This window comes from Equus caballus, chromosome 6 (genome assembly GCF_041296265.1).
Source record: "Equus caballus isolate H_3958 breed thoroughbred chromosome 6, TB-T2T, whole genome shotgun sequence".
Classification (NCBI taxonomy): Eukaryota; Metazoa; Chordata; class Mammalia; order Perissodactyla; family Equidae; genus Equus; species Equus caballus.
The window spans coordinates 93683380-93706409 of NC_091689.1; the positions used below are offsets into that span (position 1 = coordinate 93683380).

Consider the following 23030-nt stretch of genomic DNA (forward strand, 5'->3'; position numbering starts at 1 on the left):
TCAGATGGGAAAAGGATTGGAAAGGGCGTTGGAGTTTTGCCTTTTTAAAATGATGTGAGAGGAATTTCTGTATTAGTTGAGTGGTAGAAACAGAAGCCACATTACACTCGGTTTATACAGCAAGGGTGTTATGTCCTTCCAGAGTTTTTTGTTCTGCCTTCCTCATATAGAGCCTTTTTGCCTCTTGTCGCCCCCGTTGGTTAGAATTGATTAAGCTTTCCTTCCTCTGAATCCCACCATTCCCTAGCCTTAATTCTATTAGAGCACCAATAATAGTTTATTGTTCTTGTTTCTTTCTTTATTGTGGCTGTTCGTCTCTTTATATCATTGGACAAGGATCTTCTGGGGGAAGGACTATATCATTCACCTTTTTATTCTCAGTATCTGTTACAAAGCTTGGCATTACACTGGGCCTCACAGACTGCTGGATGGATGGATAGCTGGGTGGGTGGGTTGGTGGATAAATTAAGAGGTTGGATCAAAGTTAATATGTGTGTGTGTGTGTATATGAGTGTGTGCGTGGGAGGCAGGTGACTTGGTGATGAAAGTAAGAGGGTCAGGCAGAGTAGGCTTGGGGCTTGTGAACAACAGTACGTGTTTGGAACCATCACTTTGAGAAATGGGAAAGGGACTGATCAGGAAGGAGCAGCATCAGGACCACTGAGAGTGGAACTTTAGTTGGTAAACATGCAGGAACTTTGTTATAACATCTTAGAATTTTGGAGCTAGAGGGAACCTCAGCACCAATCAGGTGTAACTGCCTGTTGAACACAGGACACTAGTGTATGTGAAGTGCCTTCCTAGCTGGATTGAGGCTGTTTGAGAGTGTGGCTATTTGACAATAGCTGTTTGACAAGTCAACATTCGTTAGTTGATAATGTTAATACAATCTTATCTCTCAGTGAGGATGAAGTGAGTGGAGAAAATTAGATTATGTCATTCTAGTTAGAAAGAAAACCTGAAAAACAATTTGAAAATTTATGTGTCAGGCGGCAGGAGAATAGCAAAGGCAGATATTCAGCTGTATTGTCTTTTCAGAATCTCTCCTTCACAGCACTGTGAAATTTTGCCTCCCCGGTTCTCGACGTGCATTGGACCCGCCTCCCTCCCTAAGCTGCAGGAGGTGTTTTCCTACCTGCTTCTTGGCATTTTGTCATGATTTGACTTTCGATGGATTGTCTGCCATTGAACAAGCATATAGTGTCATTTTTTTCTGGCTAGAGCATGAACAAGTAGATGTTTATCATGGACTCTGTATAGAAATATATTTTAGTATCTTATGTTGGAAAAGAATTGTTGCTAATGAATGCACATTATAGCTCATGCCTAGCCTTTCAGACAGACCTTTTTTTTGGTCTCAGCCTTCTCAACACCATTTGCAAAAAGGAATGTTCCAGGACATGGTCACTAAGCCACCATCAGAGTTTGCCGTTGAGCCTGTGGTCTCTCCTGTAAGGTTTCTGACCTGTGTGAACATTGCTGTAGCTGGGTGCCTTGGCTTTTGCATGTCTACGTCCTCCAGCTCAAGGTGGAGATAGGAAAGGGTCTCCTCCTCACATCTTACTGCCATTACCCAGGATTGCCAGCAGAGGGCAGGCTTGCTCCTCTCCCTCATCTGGGACCTGAACTTCCTTTCTTCCTCCACGTCTGTCTCCCACATCCAGCAGTTTTCTGATTTGTCACATCACACAGTTTCTAGAAGCAGTTATGTACTATAGTTAAACACTAGTGGAAAAGGGGCAAAAAAATAATTTCCTTGTTTTCTCCATACGTCTTGACTCTTTTGGGGGCAGACCTCTTTCAGCCCATGTTGGTGGCGCTCTCTGAGCTTTTTCTGTCTGAATTCTCCCAAGATCACTCACAGAAGGTATAAGAGACTCAACCTTCAACCCTTGTAATGTGGGGAGGTTCGTGGTCTTCAGGTGTTGGATGATGATTCTTAATAGAGCCTTAAAGAGGCTTCTCATGTTTCATTCCCACATCACGGTCCACAGTGCTCCAGCACTCCCACAAAAAGAGCTAAAGTCTACACGCATCCATAGTAATAGATTTGTTATTGTTGTTCTTGGAAAGATGTGATAATAAGGAGGAGCTAAATTTGCAAGAGTATTGGGCTGTGAGTTTCTTTTTCTTTTTTTTGAGAAAAATTAGCCCTGAGCTAACATCTGCTGCCAATCCTCCTCTTTTTGCTGAGGAAGACTGGCCCTGAGCTCATATCTGTGCCCATCTTCCTCTACTTTATATATGGGACACCTGGCACAGCATGGCTTGCCTAGCAGTGCCATGTCCGCACCTGGGATCCGAACCGGTGAACCCCAGGCCGCCAAAGTGGAATGTGCACACTTAACTGCTGCGCCACCGGGCCGGCCTCTGTTTTTCTTTTTTAAATTTAAATTTGTTTTTGTTAGATTGGCACCTGATCTAACACCCTTTGCCAATCTTTTTTTCTTTTCTTCTTCTCCCTAAAGCCCCCCGCTATATAGTTGTAGATTCTAGTTGTGAGTGCCTCTGGATGTGCGATGTGGGACGCCGCCTCAGCATGGCTTGACGAGCGGAGCCATGTCCTAACCTAGGATCCGAACCAGTGAACCCCTGGGCCACTAAAGTGGAGTGCGCAAACTTAACCACTCGGCCATGGGGCCGGCCCCCTTGGGTTCAGTTTTTGATGCTGGTTTTTCTGCAAATTATCCTGCCTTTATGTGTTTGTAAAAACAGGATTCTTCCCAGGGACTTACTGGTGACTCTTCTTCAGGGTGTCTCCTTGAGAAAGTCCTCTTCCTCTGTCAGAGTTTTAGTCGCTGTGTTTGAGAGTAGGGAGGATTCACCCCACATCAGAAAACAGAACAAATTTCCTGGGAAATGGCCGTCTCTCTCTGCCGCCCCAGCCTGACCATTTATTTTTATTTAGTTGCCATCAATTTATCCCTCTGTATGAGTGAAAGTTGAACAATGAGTAGAAGCTGTCTCCATTACAGTCATTGCGAATAATCAACCCCACCTGTGGGAAAACCGGCGCAATGTGAAATTTGCTGCACCTGTGTGGACCGGTCAACTTTGGTGTCCTGTGATATCCATGTCCTCACCATGGGTGGCTGGGACCAGGCTCTCGTAAACTTTCCCATTAAGTCAATGCTCCCTGCACTTGAATTTCAGTCTGTGTTGTATGTGAAACCGTATCCAGAGTGTGCGTCAATGCTGTGAATATAGTTAGGGAATGTGAGCTTCAGAACAATCAAATGATTGGAGTTTTCCCAGTAAATCAATCTAATTCTTCTCTCAGTTCATAGAATGATGAACTTTGAGATCCTTGGGGATTATCTAATCCAACATGCTCATTTTACAGATGAGGACATTGGAAGCTCAGAAGGATTAAATAAGATGTTTACAATCACCTCACACCCATAGGATGGTTCCTATCAAAAAAACAGAAAATAACAAGCGTTGGCGAGAAGGTTCAAAAAATAGAAACCCTTGTGCACTGTTGGGAAAGTAAAATGGTGCTGCTGCTGTGGAAATGGTATGATGCTTCCTTAAAAAATTAAAAATAGGGGCCCACCCCGTGGCCAAGTGGTTAAGTTCATGCGCTCTGCTTCGGTGGCCCAGGGTTTCGCCAGTTCGAATCCTGGGCGCAGATGTGGGACCATTCGTCAGGCCATGCTGAGGCAGTGTCCCACATGCCACAGCTAGAAGGACCCACAAATAAAATATACAACTATGTACTGGGGGAATTTGAGGAGAATAAAGCAGAAAAAAAAAAGATTGGCAGCTGTTGTTAGCTCAGGTGCCAATCTTTAAAAAAAAAAAATTAAAAATAGAATTACCATGTGATCCAGCAATTCTGCTTCTGGGCATATACCCAAGAGAGTTGAAAGCAGAGTCTTGAAGAGATAGCTGTACACGCATGTTCTTAGCAACATTATTCACAATAGCCAAGGGATGGAAGCAACCCAGGTGTCCCTCAATAGATGAATGGCTAAACAAAAGGTAGTATATACATATGGTGGAATATTATTCAGCCTTTAAAAGGAAGGAAATTCTGACACATGATACAACATGGATGAACCTTGGAGACATTATAATAAGTGAAATAAGCCGGTTCACAAAAAGACAAATACTATGTGACTCCACTTATATGAGGCACCGAGAGTCATCAAATTCATAGAGACAGAAAGTAGAATGGTGGTTGTTGGGCTGGGGCGGGAGGAATAGGGAATTTTCGTTTAATGGGTATAGCGTTTCAGTTTGGGAAGATGAGAAGAGTTCTGGAGACGGATGGTGGTGATGGTTGCACAATGATGTGAAAGTCCTTAACACTGCTGAACTGTGTGCTTAAAGATAGTGAGGATGGTAAATTTTATGCTATGTGTATTTACCACACACAGAAAGATGCTTGTGGCCACACAGACAGTTGGTGCTGCATTTCCTCTCAACTCTCTGTTCTGTGCTTGTCCTAATTTGCCATTCATGGCATTCTGTCCACAAAATTAATCATGAATCAAAAACTGAAGCATCTTTCCCCCAACTGGCTCATCACCGTCCTGAAAAATAATTTTCATAGTTGATGTGTGGATGCTGTTTCATGCTCCGTCTTCCTCTTTTCTTCAAATCACTCCTTCCCAGTGTGGGCTCTTTCCTCTGCCTGACACTCTTCTCTCCACTACCTCTGCATGGTAACTTCTATTTCTAGGATCCAGCTGAGGATTATCTCTTCTGGAAAGTACTTTGACCTCATAGTCTGAATGAGGTGCTTACTCTTTTCAGGGTTGCCCTAGTCACATGGAATTGTCACAGCCTGTTTCCTGGTCTCCATCTCACACGGGACTGCACCTTACTGGTCTTGAGTTCCCAGTGTCTAGCATGTTGCTTGCATGGGGTAGGTGCTCAAAAATGTTTGTGAAAAGATGAACTGTATCTTGGAAGATGCTGTTATAAGGGAGACATACTCAAAGCTGTCCAACACTGACTGCTGATCAGCTGCCTTCTGGCTTTTATTTTTTTAAGGGCATCTCTTATTTTTTTTATTGTGGCAAAATGGACATAACATAAACGTTTCCACCTTAACCATTTTTAAGTATATAGTTCAGTGGTGTTAAGTATGTTCATATTGTTATCAACCATCACCACCATCCATCTCCAGAACTTTTTTCATCTTGCAAAACTGAAACTCTGCATCCATTTAACGATAGCTCCCTATTCCCTGCTCTGCGCAGTCCCTGGCAGCCACCATTCAGTATTTGTCCTTTTGTGTCTGGCTTATTTCATTTAGCAGAATGTCCTCAAGGTACATCCATGGTGTAGCATGTGTCAGGATTCCCTTCCTTTTTAAGGCTCAATAATATTCCACCATATGTATGTACTGCATTTTGTTTATCCATTCATCTGTTGATGGCCACAGGGGTTGCTTTCACCCGTTGGCTATGGTGAATAATGGTGCCTCGAACATGGAGTAGCTCTGACTTTTTAAACATGGCAAACTTGTCCTTTTGCTATCCATACAGTGCCACATAAAAAACACACCTTTTATACCCTGAATTCTTTACAGCCTCCTTCCTGAGCGATTTTTCTCCATCCATCTGCTTTCTGTCCTCTTCCGGTCTCCCCAGTGTTGATCTTGTGCCTTGTTTTCCTCACTTAAAACTGCTTCGGTGGCTTCCGTCTGTGTCTGATTCATGCCCACCCCCTTGTTTGTGGTTTTGCATCACTAAGACCATGGGTCTAGTCTGAAGCCTTGCTTCCATACCTCATGGAGTTTGGGATCCCTTGACAGAATGCGTTTCCCTTCCTTGTCCTCCTTCACGTTCTCTTGCCCACCAGGCCTTTATCTTCCGCTGTTCCAGCTGTTCCCATCAGAGAAGGAGGGTTTGCTGGCAGCAGCCCCCGTGCCCTGTTCAGCGTGAAGTCCCCCTTCCTTCCTCTTCACCTCTACTTCACCCACTCCTCGCATCTCCCACGATCGCAAAGCCTTGGAGAAGCAAAGTGACCTTCTCTACTAGAGACAACCGAGAGCAAGACGTAGCCCAGTCCCCACAGCCCTTATTAGTGGACCTTGGGGGGAGAGCAGTTTGTTGCCCATCTGTTCTGATCGGGGCCATCCTATTTCTCCATCGTCATGTGCTCTCTGTTCTGGCAGCACCGTCTTTTCTTCTCCTTCCTTCGCTTTACTCTAAACCTGTTCCTCCTCTGTCACTCCCCAAAGTACCACTGGCATGAGGCTGCTATATACGCACTTCACTGAAGGTTTCAGGGTCACGTCGGGGAGTGTTACAACATGGAAGGAAACAAGACCTGGCTGACTATTGAGTTGAGTCTCAGACAATAGTGTTCTTAAGTGTTCTTTGGCTTCCTTTCCCCAGGAATTTTTTCCTGACGGTCTTTTCCTTTAGACACTAGTAATCTATTTTAGGGCTCAACTGTCCTTGCTGTTAGGAAGCCAGAAGACTTGGGAACTAGACAGTCAACCCACATCACTGGCCTGACCTAATTTTTCCCTCATGGAAGCGTTAACTATAGATAAATTTGCTGCCTCTGCCATTCTCTTTGACCAAAGTTCATTTTGAATCAAATTATACACCAAAGTTTGTAATGCGACTGTTGGGCATACAGCAAGGGAGCATCTCAAGCGTTGACTCATTGCGTCAAAGCTTCAACATCAGCAAGTGGCTAATGAGGGTACTCCACTGTGTGATATTGTGCCAGAGTTTTCAAACACGTTTTTAAAAGTCTGGGCAATTTGGTTTGAATCATCTCAAATGTTATCCTAACTTTGAGATACAGTGATTATGACAGCTGCTTCCTGCATAAGAGGGAATACAACAATGGCACAAAAATTATTCAAGACGGATTATGCCCCAAATCTGCATCATTTAACATTTTCTCTCTATGGAGAGGGTCCTTGGTTTGTTGCTTTATCAGCTAATTAACCAGCTTCCTGTTTCCTGTTTCACATTTGACAAATTATTTTTAGAGACAAATCATATCTGCAGTTTCTTGGGGGAACTTCGAGTTGGCCCAGATTTTTCCTGGATGAGTTAGAGGGTGGGTGGATGCAAAAAGGAGTGCCCTATGAGGTCCCCACCGAGCCCCATCTCTCTGTGGGCCCCAATTAACTCCTGCATGCCCCACATGTGTCATGTATATACAGCTGGTCTTCTGTAATCCTCACCTGAGAAATTTGCTAGTTTGCTCTGGCATCATGGGGAACTTTTTGGTTAACTGGTAGTGCTAAGCCGACCTTGTTGAAGCTGCTGCTTTGTTATCTTTACCAGTATCTTATTTGTTTTATTAGGTAAATAATATAAGAGGAGTTTGAGGCAATTATAGATGTTTCATTCACCTGGCAACATAAATGGGGCTGTGAATAAGTCTCCTTTTGGATCTTCAAAATGTTCTTGATCCTGCTCAGATAAAAAATATCTGGTTATGTTTGATTGGCTTAGTGGACGGAGTGTGGCTTTCAAGTGAGATGGACCCGGGTTCACATGCCAGCTCCATCGCGTGGTAGTTGTATGACCCCGGGAAAGGTCTTTAACCTCTTGGTTGGTTGGTTTGTTTCCTCTTTCTTTTCTTCCTTCTTTCTTTCCTGTCTTCAGGAATAAAAACAAATTAGAAAAGTACAAGGAAAAATACAATATATTCCCACCACCCAGAATTAGCTGTTTATGTTTGACTATATTTTTCTTTTAGTCATTTTCCCCCCATGCGTATTAAAAAACTATCCTGATAATATATGTATACACTCCCCTTTTACCCCCCATTTCTTGGGAAATAATATTTCCCTGTTGGGTTAAAATGAGATAAGATAATTAAAGCACCCAGCCCCGTGGCTGACCCACAGCAGACAGCTGGCACGTGGTGGATGTTATCCCTTAGTGTCTTGCTCCTCTATACTTGCTTCTTTCTTTGTGCATCTCCATTAGAAAGCAGAGTTCTGGTAAATTTACAAAATCATAAAGATGATATTTTTTGACCAGCTATTTCTCTTTCTAGGGTGTATTTGCAACCCCCAACCTGAGAAAGTGGTGATAATACATGTAGGAATGTATAATACATCATAACATTTATATTGCAAATAATGAAAATGTATTGAAAGACCAGAACTTTCTAGTAAATGAGGGGTCACATTTGGGAAACTCTTTAAAATAAAATGATTGAACCAAATTTTAAAAAAATTGCATGGATTGTTAAACAAGCTGTAATATTGGAGAGATGGAAAGATTGAGAAGAAAATTACTTACTTAAACTCTTCTGTGAAAGATTGACTTCTGGCTTGTCGTGATCTTGCAAAGCAAGTGGTTGTTGGGTAGCTAATGCTGGGGCTTTCTTAACGTATGAAGGGCAGGGAAGGATTATCTTGTCTGCATTCAAGTGAATTCTCCCCAGGTAACATGTTGAAAAAATCAAGATAATGAAAGATGTGAGCAATTTGTCACTTTAAATGAATGTGCCTTTTTATGGGCTTCCTAGACTGATTTTGCACTAAAACCTCTGTACAAAATGGGTAGTAACATAATTAAAGAGCAAAGACACTTGAGCGAGCTGGTGGCATCGTTTGTAATCTACGACATGTTAATGTATAAATTTAAAATGTCTTTCCTTTAAAAAATAGTTTAAGTGCCTTTAACACTATGTATTAATGATATAGTAGGTAATATTTACATAGAGCTGACTATGGGCCAGACAATATGGAAGGGGCTTTACCTGTATTGTTCGGTCCTTAGGATAACCCTTATGAAATGGGTACTTTAATTGTCCCACTTATGGATGAGGGACTGAGACTATTAATTTATCCAAGTTTTCTTAACTGCTGAGTGGTGGAGCCATGTCTCAAATCCAGGCAACTGGTTCTAGAGTCTGTGCTTTTTAGCTACTGTGCTCTGCTGACTGCCATTGTGTCTAGAATTCCAAGAGAATCTTTCACCTGAGGAGTAGAGCGAATGTGTGATGTGCGAGCATCACATATTTTGGAAACTTGTCAAGGAGACTAAGAATATCGGTTGTGGATTTTTCTGTACATTGCACAAAGGTCAGTCAAAATAACTGCTCCTAAACGCATCTGCTTATTTCTCTTGTAATTGAATAGAAAGCCCTTTTTTACTGAGTGGGAAGGTATGGCTCCCTTCTTGACATGATGAGTGTATGGTGTTATTTATTTTTAATGTTCATATACCGAGTGTCAAAGGTGTACAGAGCCCCATGCTAGCTGCAGGCAGGGGTGGGGAGAGATCCAAGGATGAATAAGACTTAGTTTCTGTGCTCAAAGGTGTTTATGATCTATTGAGAGGAAAAGGTCTGCCTATAAATAATTCAAGGGCATGAATGAATCAGGTGTGGGGGTGGGAGCAGGGTGGCATATGGAATATAGGTGTTAAGGCAGGTACCATTTTTAAATGTCCCGTCAGCAGGATCCCAACCTGATATTCTTTGTGTGTCATAGATGCAATTAAAAAAAATCATTTACCGGGTGCCTACCGTATATCAGGCCCTGTGCAAGAAAATTATTTTGAATTTTCCTGAAATACACTGTGGTACTTAGTTTTCAAGTATTAGGAAGGTTTCAAATGGAGAGAAACCAGAGGTAGCTTTTTTTAGACGTAATCTATTCCCTCCCTAGGAGCTGGCATATCTGATTGATGCTGGCGTTAGGCCAGACTGACTGTCACTGCCAAGTGACACTCTGGTAAGCTGAGACTAAAGACAGTGGTAATTAAAGGTGCCAGGGCTGCCGTATTAAGTATGTGAGTATAATTGGCCAGACTTATATTGCTTCTAGAAGAGAAGGAACACGGAGAGTGTATTTATTAAGAGCTGCCTGCTTCCTTAGGAGTTTTTCTCTGTCACCAACCTTTAGGTTGACTTTCAAAGATGAGAACATATATAACCATTTCCAAGCATACACTGCTGGATTCCTGTATCTTTATGAAGGTAAGGATAAAAGTGAGGTAAATTACCACATATGCTACTTTTTAAAACTCTGAGGCCTGTGTTGACTGACACACCGGCAGGTTCCTCCTGCCCCTGGGATCTGTCACCCGTATCAGTCAGGAGATATGCACTTCCTTTTGATGTAGTTCTTAACACGATTTGAATTCTTTCCTAATACCCATCCTGGACTCTTATACAATGAGGATAATGGTCTAAAGACAATGTAACATTCTTTATAAATACAGAAAAATTCAATTTGCTCAGAATTCTCTTTTTAAGTCAAGAAAGAGTGGTAAAAAATCTAAAAAATATTCTTAATGAGGACTGAAGCCAAAAGGATCTTTGTTGCTTAAACCTCAGTTTACCTGAGAATATAACACCCCAAACTGTGTTCTCCCAGCCTTACACTTGGCCCCCGTTCACACTGGACGGAGGAGTTCTCATAGAGTTGTGAGTCTGGGTATCAGTTAGATTGATCTCAGAGGGTCACGGTGTTGGAAGCTGTTTTACTGGTATTGATCGTTGAACCTCCCCTCGTTGTAAATGTCCTTTCACGCACCCCTGACTGTGGGGCGTGCAGACTTTGCCTGAGAGCTCCAGAGCTCCAGAGGACAGGCTGTTGCAGGTCCTGAGGCCGAGTGTTTCATTACAGTCAGAGCACTGTTAAATTGTGCTGAGGTCTGCCCCTCTGTAACTCCTGTGTAACAGTTCTGATGTAAGCCTCTGGAGTAAACGTGAAGCTAATCTCAGTCTTCCTCTCACGTGAAAGCACAAGGGGAGTAGCTGGTGGGGACGTCAGTGGGGTGTTCCGGCCAGTCTGACTTTCCCTGTGGTCAGGTCCCTGGTCCTCTGCTGGGCAGATTTCTAAGTGACTGCTGACTGGGTCATTTTCACCTTTATCCTGTGCAGTAGCAGCAAACCCTAAGAAAAGAAGGTGCCCAAATGTGAATGCGCCGGCTGCCTGCTTTGTACCACTGCTGTGCTAGACTCTTGGCTTTCATCATGCCATTGAATTCTCACAATAACTCAAATAAGTATCATTAATTCTAAAGATGAGGAAACTGAAACCCAGAAATTAAGTAACTGGCCCAAGGCCGTAGAACTAGTAAGTATGGGCGTTGACTTCCACCCTTGGTCTGCCTGGGTCCGTAGTCCCTTTTCTGACACACCACATTGCCTCCTGGAGGGCCTTACCAGGTGCAGTGACTGTGTTTTTACTCACTCCCTCCCTCATCTGGCCACGCATTCTGGGTCTTCTCTTCTGAACGAACCCAGCCCAGACATCTAAGGCGCCCGGGCCAGCCAAGCCAACAGTAATGTTGATTCTACTCTCTCTCCTCTTCCTGACACTTGTCTCTTCTCACCGTCAGAGTTAAGCATATTCTCTTCAAAGGAATCACCCTTCTCCTCTCTAGGAACATATATTTCTAAGCCACACTAATCTGCATCAGTAGGTAGGAGAAACTCTCTCCTTTCATATGCCTCAACGGGGTCAAAAGAATCTTAGAATGACTTGGTGTAAAAGGTTGGGAACTCTGAGCTGGGTGGTTAATTGTGGCCAGGTTAAGCAATGATTTCCTCTTCTAATGTGAGGCTCTAAGCCTTCCAGTTCCACTCCTGATGTGGAGGTGAAGAGCTGAGGACCACAATTATAAGAAGAGCACAGACGAGGTTTGTCCTTGGCCTGTTTTTGGGTGAAATTTAATCATTGGATGCAATAAAGCTCTGGGAAGACACTGGGATATACAGAACTCAGTAGGAGGCAGACAGAATAGTATCACTCCGAGTACTTGCACAGTATCTTACATGAACCTTTCACACTGCCCTGTCACCACCCACCCCGTCGTCTCTCCCTCAGTAAACTGCAAGCTCCTTGAAGGCGGAGAATGTACCGCATTTATCCTTTTATTTCCCACAGGCCATAGCACAATGCCTTCCCCACAGCAGTAGGTGAATAAATGTTTATTTCATGAATGAATGAATGGATAAAAGAAATATAAAGATGTCTTTATATGGTCAACATCAACCTACCTCAGCTGGTGTTGAATCAATTTCAGTCATTTTGAGGCAAGAAAATACTTTGTGGAAAATGAGAGGCCAAGAAGAAGAATATAATGATTTCTAACATCTTGGGTTAGCTACGCGTCCGAGGTTACGGGGACCCGGCTACAGAGTTTTAAGTGCATTTCCAGTACGGTACTTGGAAATGGGACTTCCACTCCAGCTGGGAATTCAGTTATTATATCAGGCGAGTTTTTAACTTAAAAATTTCTGGTCTTGTAAATAAAACCGGTTATTCTTAAAACTTCATCCAAAATATTTGAGCATGTTTGGGGACCGTGTTAGGAGTGGTTTTGTTCTTGAAGATATCTGATGAGTAGAAGTGGTCCTGAGAAAGCAGAAACAGGAGTCCCTGGAGGGAGAAGGTGCTGCTGAGTGTGCTCTGGTGCTGGAATTTCAAAGCTTCTCTGTTCCGTGCAGGACAGAATCCTTTCTCCAAAATAAAGTACAAAAGCCACCCTAATTGTCTTCAAGGATGCCTGTATTTAAATAGAGAAATAGGTTTTTATGACTAAGGGGAGAAAATCATACGAAAAGAAAATACAATGTCCCATGTATGTAATGTGATGTGTCAGATAATTGTAAGGTTTTTTCCTCCCCCTCAGTTTCTTCCTGCTGCCCTGCCTCTCTGCCTATTTCACGAGGGGAAAATGGTTATGACGCTCGCTCGTCACCATGAGCTCACAGCATGTGGGCTGGGTCCTGGCTAATGGGTTGAGGGAACTAGTCCTTCCTCAGGCCCTGCTCTTAGGTGGGTCAGAGTGTTAACTTCTTATGGTACTGGCCACAGTTACTGTCCTTCGGGAGATGCTGTTTTTACTATTCAGGGGTTGGTCACAGACTTCCAAAAATTGTAGGGAGAGCGTGGAGGAGAGTAGTGGCTTTTATGCCACCAGCGACCACCCTTTTTATTAGCATGAGTGCAAAGATGTCCCCATCTCTGCCCAGTGGGAGACAGCGCTGGACCTGACATGTGGCAGGATCTCTTCTGACGCTCAGAGACTTGTGTGCTCGTGAATAGTTGCCAGGAGCTCTGCCGCTGTCAGGATGAGGTCCAGGCCCCTTCCCCAGAGCAGGCAGTCCCCTGTGGTTTCTCTCCTCCTCGCAGCAGGCCCCTGGGGCTTTTTCTCTTGGTAACTGTCACCACTGGTTCTGTACCGTCTCTGAGCTTAAGCACGTAGGCCCTTTTTATTTTAAGACGTTACTGTTAAAAATAGCAGCATTAGGAATCATGAAAGTCAGAGACTTGATTCCCTTCTGGAAACCCCGTGGGACAGAGCTTTTATTTCTTATGTTGGGCCGTTTTTTCCTTCTGACTTCTTCCTCCTTCTCCCATTAAAGGAATAGTTTGCTCTCAAGGAAGCCTCCCTTCCAGCACGTAGGCCTTGACAGTGCAGCCTGGGAGCTTGATCTCTGGGGATGTTCCCTGGGCATTGGCCTCTCTAAGTCACAGAGGTCGTGTCCTTAAAGCACGTACCATCTTTAGCAATCCAAGTAACAGATTCTCATCCAATGTGAAGTTTGCACTGAGCCTTCCTTTTCCCAAATTCAGCTTAATTCATCCCTGCTCTGGACCATGCCAAGGTGCAATGTGCCCAAACCTGAATTCACTGGTATTACTCGATGAGGAAAGAGCGATGGTGAGTTGGCCTTGGCTGGAAATCACACCAGCGGAGACTCTCCAGCACCGTCCACACTGGCATTGTTTCCTCTGCAAGCTGACTTCAGATGACATCTTTTGCTTTTGGAAAACAATATTCCAGACATGAATAAGAAACTCTGAGTCATACAATAAACATAATATTAGGCTTGTGCCTCGGCTGCTTTTAGAACATTGTATTTTAGCGCTCATTTAATTATCTGTTTGCTACAAAAGTTGGCAGTCTTGGCTTTCCTCGCCAATGTAAACAAAATAATATTATTTAATTCCCTCACTACTTCTTGCTATCATAGTAGAAACTCTTAAAATTTTTTTTTTGCCAGTTTCAACTTCTGTGTAGTTTAGAATGGGAAGTTTTCAAGGGAGCTTTTTTTTAAAAAAATGTCTTTAAGGGAGTCAGTGTTTCCTTGTGAGAAATCTAAGGGAGGTGCAATAGAATTTTCATTTTGAAAGTGAACAAGCCCCTACCACTGCTAGTAAGAAGAGTATTGTAACTGAGGAAGAACTTCAGAGAGAGGCCTCTTCGAGCTGGGATGCATCTGCGTGGGTTGGCAGTCTCGGGTCTAGACTTCAGCTTTGGCAGCCCAGGAATTTCGTTTCTTCAGCTCCCTGGGAGTTGAGCAAACTCAGGAGTGTTGACTGCCGTTAACTGGCCAGTAGGTTCTCTCCTCTGCAGCAGAGTCTACGGGAAGCCAAATGACGATCAGAAGTTTGCTTGGTGAGCACAGAGTCAGAGCTCTGAGTGGCTTCTGTCAGCAGTCCTGGAGCTGGGCGTCCTCCTCTCCACCCAGAGACAGAGCTGTGGAGCAGAGCCCTTGCTCCTCCTCTTGGCTGGTGAGGCTGTCTTTCCTGCTGGCCCAGTGCTACAACGGAGCCAAAAGAGAACACAAAACCTTCTAAGGTTTGAACAGATGAGGACTCTGGACGACAAGGCTGTGCCTGCAGTTGTCGGCTTGTTCTGGATTTTCCCTCTCTTTCCCCTTCTCTCCCTTTGATTCTGGATGTTCATCACCATCTGCACTCCCAAGGGCCTGTTGTGCCCTCTAAAAAATAGGCCAAAGGCAAACATCAGACCTCCTTCTGTGATGGTTCTCAGCGTAGCCCGGGTGGCTGGAACAGTTAATGGACAACTTATTGAAATTAAGAGGAAGCTGAAGGAAAAAGAATATGTACCGAAACTATAAAAGCCTCAGGCTGATGAAGGATGGATTTCTGTACCTGAGCTTGTAAAATGCTGGGAAATCTAAGCCAAACAGTAATCATGACCAGGTTAAACAATGACTTCATCCTCTAAAGTGATGAGGCAGAGTACGCCTTTTTCAAAGCATCTTTACCTCTGTCAGACAGGTGTAGCTGAATAGCTGACATATCCCGTATCAGCTTGGTTTATTTTCGCAGGTGGCTAATCTCATTTTAACAGATTCTTATATATGAAATGTATATTCCATGCTCAGAACTGTACCATTTCTGACATTGTCCTCAAATTCTGGGAGCATCTTGCAAAGCCCAGAATGTACTGATTACAAAATAAGTGTGCAGAGTCATAAGAATGACTTCTTTTTTTTTTTTTAGCTCTTTCAGAATATCATTAGGAATGCATTTAAAAAATATTCAATACTTTTCAATCAATAGCAGCCAGTGTTTTTGATGCTCAAATTGTTCCATCTTTGTCCTTTTGAGATTAGTCTTGGAGCACTTCCTTCCTCTCTGAGCTCATCAAGATGTTTCAGGCTCATCTTGTACCTTTTTTTTTTTTTTTTGTGGTGAGGAAGATTGGCCATGGGCTAATATCTGTTGCCAATCTTCCTGTTTCTTTTTCTCCCCAAAGCCCCAGTACATAGTTGTATATCCTAGTTATAAGTTCTTTTAGTTCTTCTATGTGGGATGCTGCCACAACATGGCTTGATGAATAGTGTATATGTCAACTCGAGGAACCTGGGCCACTGAACTGGAACGTGTGAACCCAATCACTACCCTACCAGGCTGGCCCCTCATCTAGTACTTTTCCTGGCCCAGATCTGGAATCAATGTCACCTTAAAGGAGCCCTGGTTCCTTTTAGCGGGGAATGGTTTTTAGAGACCATAACCTGGGTGCTAGGGGTGTTAACTGCTGCTGGGTTGTCCCTACTTCTAAACCTAGTCAGTGGATATATATGTATTTTTGAAAAGAAAAAAGATGAGTATATAATTTAAATATACTATTGCAGGATTTAAAAAAAAACAATTTCTTTGATTGTACACCTGTATTTTCTGTTACACTAAAAACGTCTTGGTTCCTTTTGACATTAACATAATTATCTATTTGCTTTATCCTGTAGTGTACATAAGAATTAAAAAATACAATTATTAATAACAGTAATGCTACTGAATGAAATTTAAGATTTCCTTGCAGCTCTATTTGCTCTTGGAATATATGCCACCACTGATGTCTAGTCACAATATTGTATTCCGACAACATATTAAGTTTTCCTTGTTTTCATGCCATCAATGCGATATTCAGTTAGGTTTATTTATATTCATTCATTTTCAGTTTTTGGTGCTTTCTTTCTATTTAATTTGTTAGTATTATTAATATGACGTGTTGTTCCAGAGCCAAACCATGTAAGGCGCATCCAGAGAAGTCTGTTTTCCATTTCTGCCTCTTCTGTCCTCTTCCCTCCCATATAAATACTTTTAAAATTAGTTTTTGGCTTATCCATCCAGTGTTCCTTTCTAAATGTTAGCAGTGACAAATATCTTCATGTTCCCCCCACATCCTTTCCTTCCTCATTCCTCATTCATTTTTATGATTAATATTCCATTGGTGAATATTAAAGAACGACTTTTTTTTTTTTTTATACAGTAGTGATAGCTAATAGTTCTGAAGTCTGGCTGGGGAGATGAGGAAACACTTTTTTATAAAAACTGTTTTTAGATGGGAGCACTGTAGTTTTTTCTTGACGCCCATTCTTCCAAGAGAAACCACCACTATTATTACTGTTATTTTTCACATGCTTGCCATGCCGCTCTAAGCTGCCAGGAAAGAGTTTAACACAATTCGGGATGAAGCTTGTGCTTCTCTGCCGCGCTGCCAGCTTCGTCCTGCGGCCGGTTGACCGTCCCTTCCGCCGCAGCTCAGAGGAGGAGGCGGGCACTTGCATCTCGCTGGTGTTCTGCACCTGAGACCTGCTCCCTGTGGTGTCCGCTCCAGCCCTCCCAGATCTTGAGAGAAGGTCGGCAGTCGCTGTCGCTGCTTCTGCTCCCGTGCGCAGGTGGCGGGTGCGCGGGAGCCCGAGCCGGAGCCGCCCGCCTGCGCACGGTGGTGCCGGGATTGGGGGTGGGAGCGCCGCCTCCGTCTCCCGCGCGCCCGCCCGGTGGCGCCCGCCTCCCTCCCCGCCCCGAGCCCTCTCCTGCCTCAGCCGTGCAGGCTCCGCACTGCAGATGCCCGCCGGCCGCCGAGCGCCCGGCCGCTCCCGCGGTGCCCGCAGAGCCGCTCCAGCCCCGAGCGCCGGCCGCGCTCCCGCTGCTCCGGAGGGACCCTCGGCCGAGCCGCCTCGCCGAGCCCCGCGCGCAGCTGCTCCGCCCGCCGGGCGGCGGGGACCCAGGCGGACGGGGCCGCGCCGGGGCTTGGGGCTCTCGGATGCGGCAGGACAAGCTGACCGGCTCCCTGAGGCGCGGCGGGAGATGCCTGAAGCGGCAGGGCGGCGGCGGCGGCGGCGGCGGCGTGGGCACCATCCTGAGCAATGTGCTCAAGAAGCGCAGCTGCATTTCGCGCACCGCGCCCCGGCTGCTCTGCACCCTGGAGCCGGGTGAGGACTGGGCTGCGGGGGGGGGGGGGGGGGGGGGTTGGGGGGGGGCGCTGGGAAGTCGCGTGCCACCCCCGGGGCTGGCTGCTCGCGCCTCTGCCTCCGCTGGACGCGGGCTAGGCCCGGCAGCACCCGCCGGCCGCCCCGGGCGGGACACCGCGGCTTGGCGCACGCGGGGCTGGGTCGGCGCGGGAGGGCAGGGCGCAGACCCGGGCCTGGGCGGGGGCAGCGGCCTCCCAAGGCGTGGAGGACCGGCCGCTGCCGCCCGCTGCCCGCAGACCCCCACCCCGCGGCCTGGCGCGGTCCAGCCCTGCTGGTGCCGGAGCTGTTGCTGGCGAGCTGTGCGCTCGGCCTTCTCCGCGTGGTGGGGAAGTGCTGGCGGTGTCCGGGTCATCAGAGGCCGCGCCACCGTTTGTGCTCTGGCCTCGCAAGAAGCCAGACCTTGAGAGAGGTGTGTGAGGCCGGGAAAGGCACAGGTTTCTGCTCGGGGTCGGAGGGGAAGGCAGCGGTTCTGAAGAGAAAATCGAGTGCATTTCCCTGAGGGTCCCTGCGGCGCGAGTGCCGGGGGTCAGCTCGCCTGGAGCCTCTAATTTGCGTGGCCAGGTGGGGAGCGGGGAGAAAACACTCCTGCAAGTAGAGATGCTTTCTTCTAGATAAAGTCCGGGAGCGCGCCTGGCCGTGCTAGGCTAGGCCCTTTCTGCTGTCAGCCCGTGTTGACACATCCCTGCTTCTCCAGGCTGCAGAGCTCGGCGTCTGCTCCACCACCCGGCAGCCCTCCCCTGGGTTTGTCGAGACCAGCCCTGGCGCGGGCATAGAGCTTCTTGGCAAGGGGTGGCCGCAGAGGGAGCCGGCTGTACTCGCACCCGTGCTCAGCGCTCCTCTGTCCCTGGAGTGGCACCAGCTGGGATCCAGGCGGGTTCATCCTCCCCCAACACTCGCCTCCCAGCGCCTTCGGGGACCTGCTATCCTGAGGCTGCAAGGGAGAGTCTGCCCAGGCACTGATCCCCAAGGGGTGGAACGCGCCGATGCCTTTCCGAACCTCGTGGTTTCTTTGTTTTTCTCCCCAAGGAAGTGTCTAGTTGCAGAGACTGTAGTATTTATTCACCGTCTTCCTGTACCCTTAAAAAAAAATCTTCCCACGTTAAAAGTGTTTTGTATTTCTGAATCTAGAACAGCTGTGATTATCAGATGAAACATAAACCTTTCCCCCTCACTTACTCAGTTAGAATAGAAGAGGTGAAAATGACCTGATTTCAGCTTTTGCATGCAGGCGGCAAATGATCAATTCCAGTTAAATCCTATGACTCATTTTTGATCGTGAGAAAATAGTTGTGGTTTTGACTAACTAGCCCCAGCCGGGTGTTAGCCCAGCCAAGCAATCGGCATGACGCCCAGCAGGTGCTCTGAAAAACTCAAGGGAGCCTATTCGGTCATATACACAGGGAATCTGGGGGCTTTTAAGTCGGAAAGAATAATTCGGCGCGGGACGGAATTTCCTGGTCTTTGTTAAAATAAAGCAAACGTCATGACTATACGCTCCTCCGTTCAGCACCCTGCGTCTGGACAGCAACCTCACACACACTCTTCGGGCCATTGTGTGGTTGCAATGCACCAGGCAGGGCTTCGCTTAAGCCATCTCAGAGAGATGAGAATCCGTGGGCGGACTTCATATACCTTCGGAGAACAAAATCTTATGGATCAGGCAGAGTATGGTTTTGGCCCTGAAGCTTTGAAAAGAACTATCAGGGCATAGGTTGGAAGCCTGGAATTCTCTACCACAGCTTGACTTTAGAAATCTAGGACCCAACTCACGTATTCACACTACTCTTCCAGGACTCCAAGAAGGGCATCTGCATACTGTCATGGGCTTGGGCCAATCAGACACATCTCTGTCCAGCTTCTTGGCTCCATATATATGTTTTTAAAGAGACAAGTTACTTTATTATTATAATTTTGCAAATTCTGAAGAATTGTTGTTATCCATGTACCAGCCTCTAAGCGGAAGTTGTGGAGAAGTTTTCAGTATGCCTAATCTGCAGTCCACATCTTAGAAGCAAAAATATCGTCACAAATGACAATGTTAAGTTGTAAAACTGAGTGCTATTGATAATGTTGTTTATATCTTGGTCCTTGAATTTTTAAGTCATGTCTCGTAAAAAGTGACTTAAGATATCATTTCATTGATTTTGAAATTGTAGAAAGAGAATATACAGCATTTTCAAATTTTATTATATTACTTTTTAATAGACTTTAAGTGGGAGTAAAAATTGTCATGTAATTTCACTTCAGTAACAACAGCACATACTTCTAATATGAAATTCTGAATAAAAATCCAGCATGAATGAATATAGCATATAGTCTTTATATATTATAAGCATTTAGTCTTTACATATTTTCCTATTTATTTACTTCTGTTCCATAGATTTGGGATTTGAGTCAAAGAAGTTTATTTAAAGTTGTAGATAACTTGGAATTAAAGTTTAGTTATAGTCTTAGCTTGTAGTCTATAATTAAACATACAAACTGTTTTGTCTTCAATAAGTATATCATGACAGAATTTTAAAGTATATGAAAATCTCCCAGTAGGATTGTTAAAATGGATTATTCCATAAGTAGGAAGGCAACGACATTATTTTTATAACTTTTAATGTTCCACTGAAGTTTCCTTAATAGACTTAGTTCATGCGAATGTCCTAGAAAACAAATTCTGTAAGTAGAGAATTCTCTTTCTAAGTTTTATAAATATTAACTATATGGTGCTGGGTGATTTACGGTTAATCTTCACAACAGTCTACTGAGGCAGACATTATTATCCTCATTTTAAAGATAAAGAATGGAGATGGAGGCAAGTTATGTAACTGGTTTGACTTCAGGGACCAGAGTGGAGTGGAGTATGACTCCGAGCCTGTGGTGTCATTGTTTGGTTTCTCTTTTGCCCTGCTCCCGACAGCTGTGGAAACCACCAGCTTATGTGATAAGCTCCATTCTATTGCCACAGTATATTTTTCTATTTTAATAATCAATATTCTTACTTTTTCTTTTAACAAAATTGACTAAACTTAGTAAAAGTAAGTGTTTTAAAATTTTTATGATGATTCAGTAGGATCAGGTTAATTTTTACTTTTATTTTTGATATAACTTGTTATTTTCTCCCAACATAACAGTTATTTATATATTTTTCTTTTAGGAGTTGACACAAAGTTGAAGTTCACTCTTGAGCCATCTTTAGGTCAGAATGGTTTTCAGCAGGTAACTTTATTGTTGGTTTTGAAAATGCTTATTTTGGGGTATCTACAGGGTACGTTGAGATATATTCTCAAAGTGGGAAGATTAGCATATACTTTGATATGCATAAGAAGATGATCAAGTTTTTGAAATTAGAGACTAATTAACTTACGAAGCTACAAGTGGCCTGGGTTTATGCTTGCAATGAAGAATTTTGTACTTTCTATTAATGGTGTAAGTGTGAAAAAATTGTAAAAAACCTTATGTCTTTTATTCTGAATCCATAATGCATGTTTTGGTTTCTGAACCAGAGCTTCCCAGCTATTGTGTGTGTGTTGCAAATTCGTCACAGCTGTGTTAAGGGAACCTAAGGTGGTAGGAGGCTTGGGGCAGTCATAGTCCTCAGAGCAGTCATATCCAGCTGAAAGAAGCTCTGCCTGTTTGCCCCAGTGTGCTGTACAAATTTTATCATACTCCATGGATGTCAAGATGGGAAAAAGGTTGAAAAGTGCTTATCCAGGTCAATATTATCACTTTGCCAGTATTTCTTTTTTGTTCGTAGTGGTATGATGCCCTCAAGGCGGTTGCCCGACTGTCGACAGGGATCCCAAAGGAATGGAGGAGAAAGGTGAGGAGGATTTGTAGGGCTAACATGTAGAAGGACCATTGCTCTGTCCCTTTACAGTGTCTAGAATGTTAGAAAGATATTCTAGATTTAGTAATTTGAAACCACTATTCATTATTCATTCGTTCAATAAGTATTTATTGATTATCTGTTCTGTGCCAGGTACTGTTCTAGGTACTGAGGGTACAGCAGTGGAAAACAAGCAAACAAACAAACAAAAGAAACAGACTGAAGTTTTTGTCCTCATGGAGCTTACACTGAATAAAATATAAAGTATGCCAGATGGTGATAAGTACTTTGGATAAAAATAAAGCAGAGAAAGAAATAAGGAGAGTGTGAGGGAATGGGGATAAGGAGGTGGAATTTTAAATAGCAAGGTGACGTTTGAATAGGGCCCCGCAGGAGGTGAGCAGTTGGCCCTTGCAGCTGCCTGGGGGAAGAGAACTCCTAGCAGAGGAAAGGCCTCAGGCAGCAGCATCTCGGGAGTATGCAAGGGAAAGCGAGAGGCCACAGGGTGAAGCACAGTGAAGGGGAAAGCAATTGGAGAGAGGGTCACAAAGGTGATGTGATGGGACCAGACGAATGGCAGATACGACCTTGTAGGCCATAGTGGGACTTTTGCCCAGTGTGAGATGGGAAGCATTGGAAAGTTTTGAGCAGGGGACTAACACGATACAACTATATTAAATTAATTAATTTTTAATTTTTACTTTTTAAAAGATTTTATTTTTCCTTTTTCTCCCAAAGCCCCCCACTACATAGTTGTGTATTTTTAGTTGTGGGCCCTTCTAGTTATGGCATGTGGGATGCCGCCTCAGCATGGCTTGATGAGCGGTGCCATGTCTGCACCCAGGATTCGAACTGGTAAAACCCTGGGCCTCTGAAGCAGAGTGCGTGAACTTAACCACTCGGCCATGGGACCGGCCCCATTACAACTATATTTTAAATGGAATGCTCTGGCTACTAACTTGAGAATATGAGAGACAAGGGCAGGAGCAGAGAGACCAGTAGAAGACTAGCAATAATTCAGGCAGGAGACGGAGCAGTCAGGGTTGTGGCCGTGGAGATGGAGAGAAAGGGTCGGATTCTAGATATATTTTGAAGGCTGAGTTGACATGAATTTTTATTGGATTGATAATAAGGTGTCAAAGGGATGTCAGTGATGACTTCAAGGTTTTGACCTGAGCTACTGGAAGAGTGGAGTTACTATTTACTCAGGTGGGAGGAGCAGATGTGTGTGTGTGTGTATGTATAGTTGAGGGGTGATGGATTAGATGATGGGTTTTGGATATGATTGGTTTTGGATTTGTTATGGTTGAGATGCCTATTAGACATCTAAATTGAAGGTGTCAAGTAGACGTTTAGACATAGGATTCTGATGTTTGGGAGAGAAGTCTGGCTGGAGATATTAATCAGTGTTTTTCCTGCTAAATTATATTCAAATACCAAGACTTGAAATGCTTTCTTAGTATATTAATTTATAAACCTAGTCTTAATACTCCTAGAATTTGAACATTGAGTGTCCCTCAAAATATACATTAAAAATGGCATTGTGAAATACGTCTTTCAGAAACAGCTTTTGAGAACAAGGTAATCAAAGGAGTAAAAATATCCAGTGACTCTTGAAAAGGATGTTCATTCTGGGAGCCCATCTGTCAGGTTTTTTGTCTGTATGAGGGAGGGATGATTGAAAGGTAAAGGCCACCCAATGGTAAAAAAAGGCCCATTCTCCACGAATGACCAGGTGACTCTT

The 23030-nt window shown here is 44.3% G+C and overlaps 1 protein-coding gene across 5 annotated transcripts in view; it reads left to right on the top strand.

The window, feature by feature from the left end:
* Positions 1-23030, top strand: part of TBC1D30 (TBC1 domain family member 30) — an 84967-nt gene that overhangs the window by 26396 nt on the left and 35541 nt on the right. For 3 of the 5 annotated variants that reach the window (XM_070271852.1, XM_023643944.2, XM_070271850.1), the window contains exons 3-4: positions 20615-20676; positions 21215-21280. Coding sequence is in view for 4 of the 5 variants with exons in the window: in XM_023643944.2 (XP_023499712.1) it covers positions 20615-20676; positions 21215-21280 (128 nt within the window). In the remaining variant the exon portion in view is untranslated. Of the gene's footprint in view, positions 1-16826; positions 17431-20614; positions 20677-21214; positions 21281-23030 lie in introns of those variants that run through there. The other 2 variants (XM_023643949.2, XM_070271851.1) reach the window with 2 other exon arrangements.